We start from the raw sequence: 14,414 nt of genomic DNA on the forward strand, positions 1-14,414 counted from the left end.
GTCTAAACTTAACCCTAACCTTAAACATGTTTGAGTTAATGCCTAAACCTTAAACACTTCGAAATTTGATGGATGAACATCTAACTCTGACATGACACTGTAAGAGCTAGTAATGCTCTCACCTGTCATTCTGAACACCTCACTGTTCCTCCTCACTTGTCTCCCCCTACCTCTAATGTAGTTCAGGTTCAATTATTTTATTACATTTACGTCATTTGGCAGACGCTCTTATCCAGAGCAACTTACAGTTAGTGAATACATTATTAATTTTTTATACTGGCCCCCCGTGGGAATCGAACCCACAACCCTGGCGTTGCAAACGCCATGCTCTATCAACTGAGCTACATCCCTGCCGGCCATTCCCTCCCCTACCCTGGACCAATTGTGCGCAGCCCATGAGTCTCCCGGTCGCGGCCAGCTGCGACAGAGCCTGGATTCGAACCAGGATCTCTAGTGGCACAGTTAGCACTGCGATGCAGTGCCTTAGACCACTGCGCCACTCAGGTATGAGATTTGCACCACTGCGCCACTCACTTATTAGATATGATTCTCCACAGAATTGCTGCCTGAAAAAGTTATATACATTAACATTTTAGTAATTTAGCAGACGCTCTTATCCAGAGCGACTTACAGTTAGTGAGTGCATACAATATTTATATTTTTTTCATACTGGCCCCCCGTGGGAATCGAACCCACAACCCTGGCATTGCAAACTCCATGCTCTACCAACTGAGCTACATCCCTACTGGACATTCCCGCCCCTACCCTGGACGAATTGTGCACTGCCCCATGGGTCTCCCGGTCGCGGCCGGCTACGACAGAGCCTGGATTCGAGCCAGGATCTCTAGTGGCACAGCTAGCACTGCGATGCAGTGCCTTAGACCACTGCGCCACTCTGATTAAATGGATTATATTTATAGCATGTTGTGTTTAAATGGTCTCTAAATCATTCTCAGTGACAGTGAGAACACCCTTGAAAAGAACCTAAAGAAACTGCAATGTCACGTCACCTGGGAGCTAAACAAGGAACAAGCTGACCTCAACCTCCTGGAGATAAAACTACATGAAACCCTGGAGGTAGTTCAGGAGGGCTATGAAGGCAATCTGAAGAGGCACAGTTTAAACCTGCTGGCTTATATTAAACACCTGAAAGGTGAAGATGATGGAGCACTGGAATGCTTAGAGAAGGCAGAGAGGGAAAACGCGAGAGGCTGTGTGTAGTGACGTATGGAAACCTGGCCTGGGTCTGCCATCACATTGGAGATGACATAAGAGCAGAAGGGTATATTCAGAAGCTGGAGGAAGTACACAAGGCCTCTGCCACAGCATCCACCTCTGTACTGCTTGTGCCCAGAGAGGTGCACAGTGAGAAGGCCTGGTCCCTCCTCAAGTTCTCAAAGCACCGCTACACAAGGTATCTAGATTAATTATTTCTCATGTATATTGTAATAAAAGGCTGACTGCTGACTGTTGGCTTCATGTACTGTTTAGTCTGATTTCACTTTTGGAAATCAATAACATCTCCTCTCCTTTCTGTCCATTTTCCTCCCCTCTCCCTCATCTACCCTCCCCTCCTCTCCTGTTCTCTCCTCCCCTCTTCTCTCCCCTCGCTCCTCTCCTCTCTTCTCTTCCCTTCTCCTCTCCTTAGAGCCAAGGAGTGCTTTCAGGAGGCTCTGCAAATGGAGCCTGAAGATAAGGAGTGGAACTCGGGTTTTGCCTTCTCTCTGTTCTGCCTGGAGGGCCTGGTGACTAGGGAGGGTCAGAGGCTCTCCTATGAGGACTCCCTTGCTGTTAAACAGCTGAAGAATGCCCTGGAACTCAACCCAGACAGCGCCATGACCAGGGTCTACCTGGGCCTGAAGTGCTACAAGAACCGGAGGAACGCAGAGGCCTGGGGCTATATGAGGAAGGCTCTGAGTCTGGCACCCTACGACCTCAGTGTGGTACTACAGGTGGGGAGATGTTTAGACTAAAAAGCATTGTGATGCTCTAAGACAACGTCACATAATTCTGTGATGTCTTGGACCTATAGGTATTTTGGCTTTAGAATGCACAGTTTCTGTCTGTATATGACTGTCCAGGGTCATGTGTACTAGTAGGGCATGCACAGTGTTATGCAGAGGGCGCCAATCTCTTCCCGCCTGCACCACGAGATAGCCAACAACTACCGCTGGAAGGCTAAGCAGAGCAGAGACCCCCACGACCAAACACTGCTCAAACGCTATGTTATTCATCTGGAGGAAAGGGCACGCCTCAATCCCACACACATCTACCCACAGGTTAGGACTCACACACACACATCTACCCACAGGTTAGAGATACATACATGCATGCTCACACACACACACAGTGATACACACACACAGGACAGGGAAGCTACACACACTATTACCACTGATTTACCAAATCCATTCTCCTCTCGACTCTGACCCAGGTGATATCCAAATACTTTATTCATCACTGAGTTATGGTAATAATACCGAAACAAAACATAATCTCCCCCTATCCAGCTGGCTGTGAGGTACTCAGAGCTGAAGGACACCAGTAAGGCCATGGAGAAGTTCCAGGAGCTGTGGTCCCGGTCAGACCTGAAGCCCTCCGACCGCCAGGCCTGGCACCGCATGTATGGGGACGTCCAGCTCTACCGCCTGGGCTCTGAGAGAACCGCTGTCAACCACTACAAGGAGGGCATGAGGCTCTATAACATATCATCTGAATGGAGTCAGTGTAGAAGAAAGCTGCTCAAAGTGCTGAGGGTTAACAGGGAGAGGAGAAGAGATGACCCCTATGATCTTAGCGAGTTTGTTGACTCATTCAAGAGAGGGGTTTTTAACGGGGAGGACGCTAGGGTGTCGGCACTGACACTGGGCCACAGATAGTCGATGTCATCTCCTTTGGGTGGTGGACCATTCTTGATACACACAGGAAACTCTTGAGTGTGAAAAACCCAGCAGCGTTGCAGTTCTTAACACAAACCGGTGAGCCTGGCACCTACTACAATACCCTGTTCAAAGGCAATTAAATATTTTGTATTGTCCATTCACCCTCTGAATGGCACACATACACAACCCATGTCTCAATTGTCTCAAGGCTTGAAAATCCTTATTTTACCTGTCTCCTCCCCTTCATCTACACTGATTGAAGTGGATTTAACAAGTGACATCAATAAGGGATCATACAGTGCCTTCGGAAAGTATTCAGACCCCTTGACTTTTTCCACATTCTGATATGTTACAGCCTTATTCTAAAATTGATTAAATCAATAGAAATCCTCAGCAATCTACACAGAATACCCCATAATGACAAAGTTAAAACAGGTTTTTAGAAATTTTTGCAAATGTATTAAAAATAAAAAACATAAATAACATTTTTACATAAGCATTCAGAACCTTTGTTATGAGACATGAAATTGAGGTCAGGTGCAGCCTATTTCCATTGATCATCCTTGAGATGTTTCTACAACTTGATTGGAGTCCACTTGTGTTAAATTCAATTGATTGGACATGATTTGGAAAGGCAGACACCCGTCTATATAAGGTCCCACAGTTGACAATGCATGTCAAAGCAAAAACCAAGCCATGAGGTCGAAGGAACTGTCCGTATAGCTCAGAGACAGGATTGTGTCAAGGCACAGATCTGGGGAAGGGTACCAAAAAATGTCTGCAGCATTGAAGGTCCCCAAGAACGCAGTGGCCTCCATCATTCTTAAATGGAAGAAGTTTGGAACCACCAAGACTCTTCCTAGAGCTGGCCGCCCGGCCAAACTGAGCCATCAGGGGAGAAGGGCCTTGGTCAGGGAGATGACCAAGAACACGATGGTAACTCTGACAAAGCTCTAGAGTTCCTCTGTGGAGATGGAAGAACCTTCCAGAAGGACAACAATCTCTGCAGCACTCCACCAATCAGGCCTTTATGGTAGTGGCCAGACGGAAGCCACTCCTCAGTAAAACGCACATGACATCCCCCTTGGAGTTTGCCAAAAAGCACCTAAAGACTCTCAGACCATGAGAAACAAGATTCTCTGGTCTGATGAAACCAAGATTGAACTCTTTCACCTGAATGCCAAGCGTCACGTCTGGAGGAAACCTGGAACCATCCCTACGGTGAAGCATGGTGGTGGCAGCATCATGCTGTGGGGATGTTTTCACGCGGCAAGGACTGGGAGACTAGTCAGGATTGAGGCAAAGATGAATGGAGCAAAGTACAGAGAGCTCCTTGATGAAAACCTTCTCCAGAGTGCTCAGGACCTCAGACTGGGGCGAAGGTACACCTTCCAACAGGACAACGACCCTAAGCACTGTGGTGGATATTATAAAATAAGGATTTTCTGGAGTCCAAGTCAATGTAAGATTCTTTATTTTTCTGAGCTCAGAGAGAAATAAACAGAGTTACACAGCGCAGTGTAGACAGTCTGAATTTTCCGAAGCATTGGGCGATAAGCACATATCTTTATCGTTTCTGTTCTTGGGCGGAACTCTGTTCCGTTTTTATCTATACAAGGACACAGGTGCAGCTGGTTTGCAACACAGGACTATAGTCCCAAGAACAGGAGATGATAATAGGACAATTTCACACAGTTTCACAAGGTTAGTCACATACTCAATTATGTGAACACATACAATTTCCCATTACAGCACACAGCCTAGACAATGCAGGAGTGGCTTCGGGACAAGTCTCTGAATGTCCTTGAGTTGCCCAGCTAGAGCCCAGACTTGCACCCGATCGAACATCTCTTCAGAGACCTGAAAAAAGCTGTGCAGCAACGTTCCCTATCCAACCTGACAGAGCTTGAGAGGATATGCAGAGAAGAATGGGAGAAAATCCCCAAATACAGGTGTGCCAAGCTTGTAGCGTCATACCCAAGCAGACTCGAGGCTGTAATCACTGCCAAACGTGCTTCAACAAAGTACTGAGTAAAGGGTCTGAATACTTATGTAAATGTGATATTTCCTTTTTTATATTTTTTATAAATGTACAAAAATTTCTAAAAATCTGTTTTTGCTTTGTCATTATGGGGTATTGTGTGTAGACTGATTAGGGAAAAATATATTTAATCAATTTTATAATAAGACTGTAACGTAACAAAATGTGGAAAAAGTCAAGGGGTCTGAATGCTTTCCGAAGGCACTGTAGATTATATTTCGAGATATAGGTGTGGTTAACATTGGCTGACATAAATGTTCATTTTACTGTGATCCCTGTAATAGAAACTGAAACTTAAGTGAGAGTAATGAAGGACACAGCCTCTATCAGTCAACACACTTCATCTGAACAGGGACAGCTGGCATTTGAAAAAACAAGTCTTGACTTGAATTATGAGTTAAGCTATGGGGGGTTTGAAGTTATAATTTTTTTGTTACAATTACATTTTTGCATTTTAGAAAATTATATGTTAGGAAATTACCTCTAGGTAAGCAATCGTTTCATTCTTTAGTGCATTATCATCACTATTTGAGGGAATCATTTTGAGTGACATTTATGCATAATTTGCTTTATTGAAAATGCTTTCTTCTCATTGTGTAATACGAATCCCTGGCAGTGCTGCATAGGATGCTGCAGAGGGCGCCAAACTCTTCCCGCCTGCACCACGAGATAGCCAACAACTACCGCTGGAAGGCTAAGCAGAGCAGAGACCCCCATGACCACACTGCTCAAACGCTGTGTTATTCATCTGGAGGAAAGGGCACGCCTCAATCCCACAAACATCTACCCACAGGTTAGGACTCACACACACACATCTACCCACAGGTTAGAGATACATACATGCATGCTCACACACACACACACAGTGATACACACACACAGGACAGGGAAGCTACACACACTATTACCACTGATTTACCAAATCCATTCTCCTCTCGACTCTGACCCAGGTGATATTCAAATACTTTATTCATCACTGAGTTATGGTAATAATACCGAAACAAAACATAATCTCCCCCTATCCAGCTGGCTGTGAGGTACTCAGAGCTGAAGGACACCAGTAAGGCCATGGAGAAGTTCCAGGAGCTGTGGTCCCGGTCAGACCTGAAGCCCTCCGACCGCCAGGCCTGGCACCGCATGTATGGGGACGTCCAGCTCTACCGCCTGGGCTCTGAGAGAACCGCTGTCAACCACTACAAGGAGGGCATGAGGCTCTATAACATATCATCTGAATGGAGTCAGTGTAGAAGAAGGCTGCTCAAAGTGCTGAGGGTTAACAGGGAGAGGAGAAGAGATGACCCCTATGATCTTAGCGAGTTTGTTGACTCATTCAAGAGAGGGGTTTTTAATGGGGTGGACGCTGGGGTGTCGGCACTGACACTGGGCCACCCACAGTCAACGTCATCTCCTTTGGGTGGTGGACCATTCTTGATACACACGGGAAGCTCTTGAGTGTGAAAAACCCAGCAGCGTTGCAGTTCTTAACACAAACCGGTGAGCCTGGCACCTACTACAATACCCTGTTCAAAGGCAATTAAATATTTTGTCTTGTCCATTCACCCTCTGAATGGCACACATACACAACCCATGTCTCAATTGTCTCAAAGCTTAAAAATCCTTATTTTACCTGTCTCCTCCCCTTCATCTACACTGATTGAAGTGGATTTAACAAGTCACATCAATAAGGGATCGTACAGTGCCTTCGGAAAGTATTCAGACCCCTTGACTTTTTCCACATTTTGATACGTAACATCCTTATTCTAAAATTGATTAAAACAATAAAAATCCTCAGCAATCAACACAGAATACCCCATAATGACAAAGTGAAAACAGATTTTTAGAAATATGTGCAAATGTATTAAAATTTAAAAACAAAATATGTGCAAATGTATTTTAAAAAAATAAAAAAAATAAACGTATTTACATAAGTATTCAGACCCTTTGCCATGAGACATGAAATTGAGGTCAGGTGCATCTTATTTCCATTGATCATCCTTGAGATGTTTCTACAACTTGATTGGAGTCCACCTGTGTTAAATTCAATTGATTGGACATGATTTAGAAAGGCAGACACCTGTCTATATAAGGTCCCACAGTTGACAATGCATGTCAAAGAAAAAACCAAGCCATGAGGTCGAAGGAAGTGTCCGTAGAGCTCAGAGACAGGATTGTGTCAAGGCACAGATCTGGGGAAGGGTACCAAAAAATTTCTGCAGCATTGAAGGTCCCCAAGAACGCAGTGGCCTCCATCATTCTTAAATGGAAGAAGTTTGGAACCAACAAGACTCTTCCTAGAGCTGGTTGCCCGGCCAAACTGAGCCATCAGGGGAGAAGGGCCTTGGTCAGGGAGATGACCAAGAACACGATGGTCACTCTGACAGAGCTCTAGAGTTCCTCTGTGGAGATAGGAGAACCTTCCAGAAGGACAACAATCTCTGCAGCACTCCACCAATCAGGCCTTTATGGTACAGTGGCCAGACGGAAGCCACTCCTCAGTAAAACGCACATGACATCCCCCTTGGAGTTTGACAAAAGGCACCAAAAGACTCCCAGACCATGAGAAACAAGATTCTCTGGTCTGATGAAACCAAGATTGAACTCTTTGGCCTGAATGCCAAGCGTCATGTCTGGAGGAAACCTGGCACCATCCCTACGGTGAAGCATGGTGGTGGCAGCATCATGCTGTGGGGATGTTTTCACGCGGCAAGGACTGGGAGACTAGTCAGGAGCAAGGAAAAGATTAATGGAGCAAAGTACAGAGAGCTCCTTGATGAAAACCTCAGGGCCTTAGACTGGGGTGAAGGTTCACCTTCCAACAGGACAACGACCCTAAACACTGTGGTGGATATTATAAAATAAGGATTAGCTGGAGTCCAAGTCAAAGTAAGATTCTTTATTTTTCTGAGCTCAGAGAGAAATAAACAGAGTTACACAGCGCAGTGTAGACAGTCTGAATTTTCCGAAGCATTGGGCGATAAGCACATATCTTTATAGTTTCTGTTCTTGGGCGGAACTCTGTTCCGTTTTTATCTATACAAGGACACAGGTGCAGCTGGTTTGCAACACAGGATTATAGTCCCAAGAACAGGAGATAATAGGACAATTTCACACAGTTTCACAAGGTTAGTCACATACTCAATTATGTGATACAATACAATTTCCCATTACAGCACACAGCCAAGACAATGCAGGAGTGGCTTCGGGACAAGTCTCTGAATGTCCTTGAGTGGCCCAGCTAGAGCCCAGACTTAAACCCGAACGAACATCTCTGGAGAGACCTGAAAATAGCTGTGCAGTAACGCTCCCCATCCAACCTGACAGAGCATGAGAGGATCTGCAGAGAAGAATGGGAGAAAATCCCCAAATACAGGTGTGCCAAGCTTGTAGCATCATATCCAAGCAGACTCGAGGCTGTAATCACTGCCAAACGTTCTTCAACAAAGTACTGAGTAAAGGGTCTTGTGTGTAGATTGAGAAGGAAAAAAAACAATTTCAACAATTTAATAATAAGACTGTAACGTAACAAAATGTGGAAAAAGTCAAGGGTCTGAATGCTTTCCGAAGGCACTGTAGATTATAGTTTGAGATATGGGTGTGGTTAACATTGGCTGACATAAATGTTCATTTTACTGTGATCCCTGTAATAGAAACTGAAACTTAACTGACAGCAATAAAAGACACAGCCTCTATCAGTCAACACACTTCATCTGAACAGGGACAGCTGGCATTTCAACAAACAAGTCTTGACTTGAATTATGAGGTAAGTTATGGGAGGTTTGAGGGTATAATTTTTTTGTTACAATTTCATTTTTGTATTTTAGAAAATGATATGTTAGGAAATTAGCCCTAGGTAAGCAATCGTTTCATTCTTTAGTGCATTATCATCACTATTTGAGGGAATAATTTTAAGTGACATTTATGCATAATTTGCTTTATTGAAAATGCTTTCTTCTCATTGCGTAATACATTTATTTGCTATGAACTTTAAAGGCCCAGTGCAGTCAAACTGTACTTTTTCTTGTGTTTTATTTCATATTGTACAACAGCTGATGAAACAAAACTGCATAAGTGTGAAAACATTTGATCAGTGTTATTTCCTGATAGTTGCTGGTAGAAAGATACAATCTATACAGGACATTCTAATCAGCAGGTTTTCATGGGCGGGAGTTTTGGCGCTAAATTTGGTAATAGACCAATAAGAACAAGTGTTCCAAACTTCTCTGCCAATAACATCTAGTTTTCAGTTTCCCTCTCCCCACTCAGACCTCTCCAAGACAGTCCTAGCAAAGTTATTGCTTGAGAATTCTTTTTTTTTGCCTAAATGGTTTTAGCTGCCCATTTTAATGGAAATCTATTAAAGTAAGGAACTTCATTGTTACCCTTAAATGATTTGATATTGATATAAAAACAGCTAAATTACTGTTGTGTTTAAATGGTCTCTAAATCATTCTCAGTGACAGTGAGAAAACCCTTGAAAAGAACCTAAAGAAACTGCAATGTCACTTCACCTGGGAGCTAAACAAGGAACAAGCTGACCTCAACCTCCTGGAGATAAAACTACATGAAACCCTGGAGGTAGTTCAGGAGGGCTATGAAGGCAATCTGAAGAGGCACAGTTTAAACCTGCTGGCTTATATTAAACACCTGAAAGGTGAAGATGAGGGAGCACTGGAATGCTTAGAGAAGGCAGAGAGGGAAAACGCTCATGGCGAGAGGCTGTGTGTAGTGACGTATGGAAACCTGGCCTGGGTCTGCCATCACATTGGAGATGACATAAGAGCAGAAGGGTATATTCAGAAGCTGGAGGAGGTACACAAGGCCTCTGCCACAGCATCCACCTCTGTACTGCAGGCCAGTGCCACAGCCTCAACCTCTGTCCTGCTTGTTCCCAGAGAGCTCCACAGTGAGAAGGCCTGGTCCCTCCTCAAGTTCTCAAAGCACCACTACACAAGGTATCTAGATTAATTATTTCTCATGTATATTGTAATAAAAGGCTGACTGCTGACTGTTGGCTTCATGTACTGTTTAGTCTGATTTCATTTTTGGAAATCAATAACATCTCCTCTCCTTTCTGTCCATTTTCCTCCCCTCTCCCTCATCTACCCTCCCCTCCTCTCCTGTTCTCTCCTCCCCTCTTCTCTCCCCTCGCTCCTCTCCTCTCTTCTCTTCCCTTCTCCTCTCCTTAGAGCCAAGGAGTGCTTTCAGGAGGCTCTGCAGATGGAGCCTGAAGATAAGGAGTGGAACTCAGGTTTTGCCTTCTCTCTGTTCCGCCTGGAGGGCCTGGTGACTAGGGAGGGTCAGAGGCTCTCCTATGAGGACTCCCTTGCTGTTAAACAGCTGAAGAATGCCCTGGAGCTCAACCCAGACAGCGCCATGACCAGGGTCTACCTGGGCCTGAAGTGCTACAAGAACCGGAGGAACGCAGAGGCCTGGGGCTATATGAGGAAGGCTCTGAGTCTGGCACCCTACGACCTCAGTGTGGTACTACAGGTGGGGAGAGATGTTTAGACTAAAAAGCATTGTGATGCTCTAAGACTACGTCACATAATTGTGCCACTAGAGATCCTGGTTCGAATCCAGGCTGTCGTAGCCGGCCGCGACCGGGAGACACATGGGGCGGCGCACAATTGGCCCAGCGTCGTCTAGGGTAGGGGAGGGAATGGCCGGCAGGGATGTAGCTCAGTTGGTAGAGCATGGCGTTTGCAACGCCAGGGTTGTGGGTTCGATTCCCACGGGGGGCCAGTATGAAAAATACAAAAAATAAAATAATGTATGCACTCACTAACTGTAAGTCGCTCTGGATAAGAGCGTCTGCTAAATGACTAAAATGTAAATGTAATAATTCTGTGATGTCTTGGACCTATAGGTATTTTGGATTTAGAATGCACAGTTTCTGTCTGTACATGACTGTCCAGGGTCATGTGTACTAGTAGGGCATGCACAAAGTGTTATGCCTCCTGTTTCACTCCATTTAAAATGGGTTTCTCCTGTTTTCTGCTTTCTGAACACCTGTCCTAGGTGGGGAGATTCATGAAAAAGGAGGAGAGTTATGATGAATCCCTGGCAGTGCTGCGTAGGATGCTGCAGAGGGCGCCAAACTCTTCCCGCCTGCACCACGAGATAGCCAACAACTACCGCTGGAAGGCTAAGCAGAGTGGAGACCCCCACGACCAAACACTGCTCAAACGCTGTGTTATCCATCTGGAGGAGGGGGCACGCCTCAATCCTACACACATCTACCCACAGGTTAGGACTCACACACACACATCTACCCACAGGTTAGAGATACATACATGCATGCGCACACACACACACAGTGATACACACACACTGATTTACCAAATCCATTCTCCTCTCGACTCTAACCCAGGTGATATCCAAATACTTTATTCATCACTGAGTTATGGTAATAATACCGAAACAAAACATAATCTCCCCCTATCCCCCAGCTGGAGCTGGCTGTGAGGTACTCAGAGCTGAAGGACACCAGTAAGGCCATGGAGAAGTTCCAGGAGCTGTGGTCCCGGTCAGACCTGAAGCCCTCCGACCGCCAGGCCTGGCACCGCATGTATGGGGACGTCCAGCTCTACCGCCTGGGCTCTGAGAGAACCGCTGTCAACCACTACAAGGAGGGCATGAGGCTCTATAACATATCATCTGAATGGAGTCAGTGTAGAAGAAGGCTGCTCAAAGTGCTGAGGGTTAACAGGGAGAGGAGAAGAGATGACCCTTATGATATTAGAGAGTTTGTTGACTCATTCAAGATAGGGGTTTTTAATGTGGAGGACGCTGGGGTGACGGCACTGACACTGGGCCCCCCATAGTCGACTTCATCATGAGTAGCCTTCCGCTGTGGGTCTACCATCAACAGCTCTTTACTTTCTACATGTTTGATCATTCATAATAATAATTTACTGATAATGAATTGAATATACACTGAGTACATCAAACATTAGTAAGACCTTCCTAATGTTGAGTTACACCCCCCCCCCCCCCCCCCCCCCTCCATTCACACATACACAATCCATGCCTCAATTGTCTCAAGGCTTAAAAATCCTTCTTTAACCTGTCTCCTCCCGTTCATCTACACTGATTGAAGTGGATTTAACAAGTGACATCAATAAGGGATCATAGCTTTCACCTGGATTCACCTGGTCAGTCTATGTCATGTGTATATACTGACTGACCTTCACCTGGTCTAAAAGCACTTTACATACACTTTTTTTTATAGGGGATGGGGTGAGGGGAATTAGGGGTGACGAATAAAATACTACATTGCCGCTCAAATAGAAATAAATATATATAATATATATAAATATAATATATTTAAATATAAACATTTTGCCTATGACATTTTTGAAAATATGTGAATCACTGTGCATGGTATTCTAACATACATCTGAAAAGTGACCAGGAGTTAATTAAGTGCTTATTTTTGTGAAGATACACTATTTCACAATAAAAAATATATTTGCTGATACATTGTTTTGTCATATTGCAACCAATGACAGTAAACATTTTACATGTACTATTCTCTCTCTCTATGAGGGTTTCATGTCTGATCAATAGTGTAAAAGGCTATCCTTCATCTGATATCATATTCATATTATTCACTCAAATATATCACAGATTTATATGAAGCAACCTACATATAGTAAAACATTGCTTGTAGTGAGGTGTGAAGGACGCTGCATCACTGGAACACATCCAGGCCATTTGCCTGATTTCTGGCTTTTCAGCCAGCCTGTCTGTGCCAAGCCAAGCAGACTTGTGCATTTTCCTCATGTAGACATTTATAAAAAGGTGCAAGGTTAAAAGTGCTGCTTGACTGAGAAATGGGAGTGGTTATGTCTAGGCCTAGGGTAATTCTTGCATTACTATTTTACACTTGCATTACAGTAGTCTCTTGTAGGCCTATACAGTAATATACAGTTCTACTACAAGAAAAGCACATTCAGCCAAACCAGAATGTACAACCCCTTTCCATAATATTAGGAAAATCATCAAAACAAGGAAAGCTATAGCCCCTTGGATAAAACAATAGTCTGAACACCTTAAAATGTATTAAAGACGTATTAAAGACTTGTGACTTGTGGTTTTGAGGTGTCATTGTAGACTACAGACGTTTGAAAGGGAAATGCTCTCCTATAGGCTACATCACTGCTGTCTGCGACAAAACAATGAAGTAGAGAGAGAGGGGGGGGTTGGCAGGCAGTCAAGCCTACAGCTGATTCAATACATTTTCAGCACTATGGACAGTTCCATTCTGCAGCGCGAGCGGACAGAGGGGGTATAAAAGATAGGAGCAGCGCTACTTAGCCTGCACAGCACACCAACACCGCTGAGACAACTGAGGCAATATGAGCCACCAAATTGAGTATCGGTCGGGTTCTCCGCATAGGGGAGCTCAAGCTGACTATTCCCGCTATCAACCCAAACTGACCGGATACCCCTCGACGTTCAGGACCGTTATAGGCTTTGAGTCGACTACCGCATTAATGAACAGAGGATATGCGACGAAGCTGAAGAGTGAATTCGGATCGGTTCCGAGATCATCGGAGAGCTTTTTAGATTTATCAAACCCGTTTACCGGGGTGTTGACGAAAATGAATGAGAAAGAACTGCTGCATGGGCTGAACGACCGTTTCGCCGGGTTCATAGAGAAGGTGCGTCATTTGGAACATCAAAATGAATTGCTCGAGAGGGAAATCGAGGAAATCAAACAGAAGGCACAGTCCCCTGCATCTCTGGCACAGGAGCACGAGTCGGAGCTTATGGATCTGAGGAAACTAGTGCATGACATCACCCTTCAGAAGCGTCAGATCGTTATAGAACATCAGAACCTGGAGGAAGACTTCCTCACCTTGAGAGACAAGTACGACCAGGAGGCTCGTGAACGCACGGATGCAGAGAAAGGCATCCTGGTGCTAAAAAAGGACGCCAACGACGCGTACCTGGCCAAACTTCAGCTGGACAAGAAAGCGCAGTCTCTGGTGAACGAGATCCACTTCCTGAAGAAGAACCATGAGGAAGAGGTGTTGGAGATGGTGGCCCAGATCCAAGAGGCTCAGGTGAAGGTCGAGGGGCACGCCTTTGTCAAACCCGATATCACTGCGGCTCTCCGGGATATCCGTGCGCAGTTGGAAGGTCACGCCGCCTCCGACATCCAGGAGGCGGAGGAGGGCTTCCGTGTCCAGTTCGCAAAGTTGACAAAAGCGGCAGAGAGCAACAGAGAGGCGCTGAAGGCAACCAAGCAGGAGATCCAGGAGAACAGAAGGCGCTTCCAAGGGAAGAACATTGAACTGGACTGCGCGAAAGGAACGAGAGAGGCCCTGGAAAAACAACTACATGAGCTGGAGGAGTGTCACTATTCGGAAATGATTCATTACCAGGTAGGCTGTGGTTTATTTTGTACCGCTAATAATTAATTGTAAATAAACATATGCATTTGTATGATGACCCCTGACATCATACCAACCAAAGTGGCTGAT

General features: G+C 45.0%; 1 protein-coding gene and 1 pseudogene across 2 annotated transcripts; both read left to right on the forward strand.

The window, feature by feature from the left end:
• Positions 1 to 91: 91 nt before the first annotated feature.
• On the forward strand, positions 92 to 2,879 carry LOC311133008 (interferon-induced protein with tetratricopeptide repeats 1B-like; annotated as a pseudogene). Its single transcript has 5 exons — positions 92 to 99; positions 957 to 1,414; positions 1,649 to 2,012; positions 2,111 to 2,279; positions 2,511 to 2,879. The product of its transcript is annotated as an interferon-induced protein with tetratricopeptide repeats 1B-like (transcript).
• A 2,671-nt stretch (positions 2,880 to 5,550) lies between these two features.
• Positions 5,551 to 11,747, forward strand: LOC311133018 (interferon-induced protein with tetratricopeptide repeats 1B-like; the record flags this gene model as incomplete). The annotated part of the gene is made up of 6 exons (XM_084166438.1): positions 5,551 to 5,716; positions 5,969 to 6,317; positions 9,378 to 9,875; positions 10,110 to 10,413; positions 10,942 to 11,169; positions 11,373 to 11,747. 6 exons carry the CDS (start codon positions 5,551 to 5,553, stop codon positions 11,745 to 11,747), a joined length of 1,920 nt encoding a protein of 639 aa, XP_084022564.1.
• Between the last annotated feature and the right edge of the window lie 2,667 nt (positions 11,748 to 14,414).

Source organism: Coregonus lavaretus (assembly GCF_964263955.1).
Source record: "Coregonus lavaretus genome assembly, chromosome: 1".
In the NCBI taxonomy this organism is placed as follows: Eukaryota; Metazoa; Chordata; class Actinopteri; order Salmoniformes; family Salmonidae; genus Coregonus; species Coregonus lavaretus.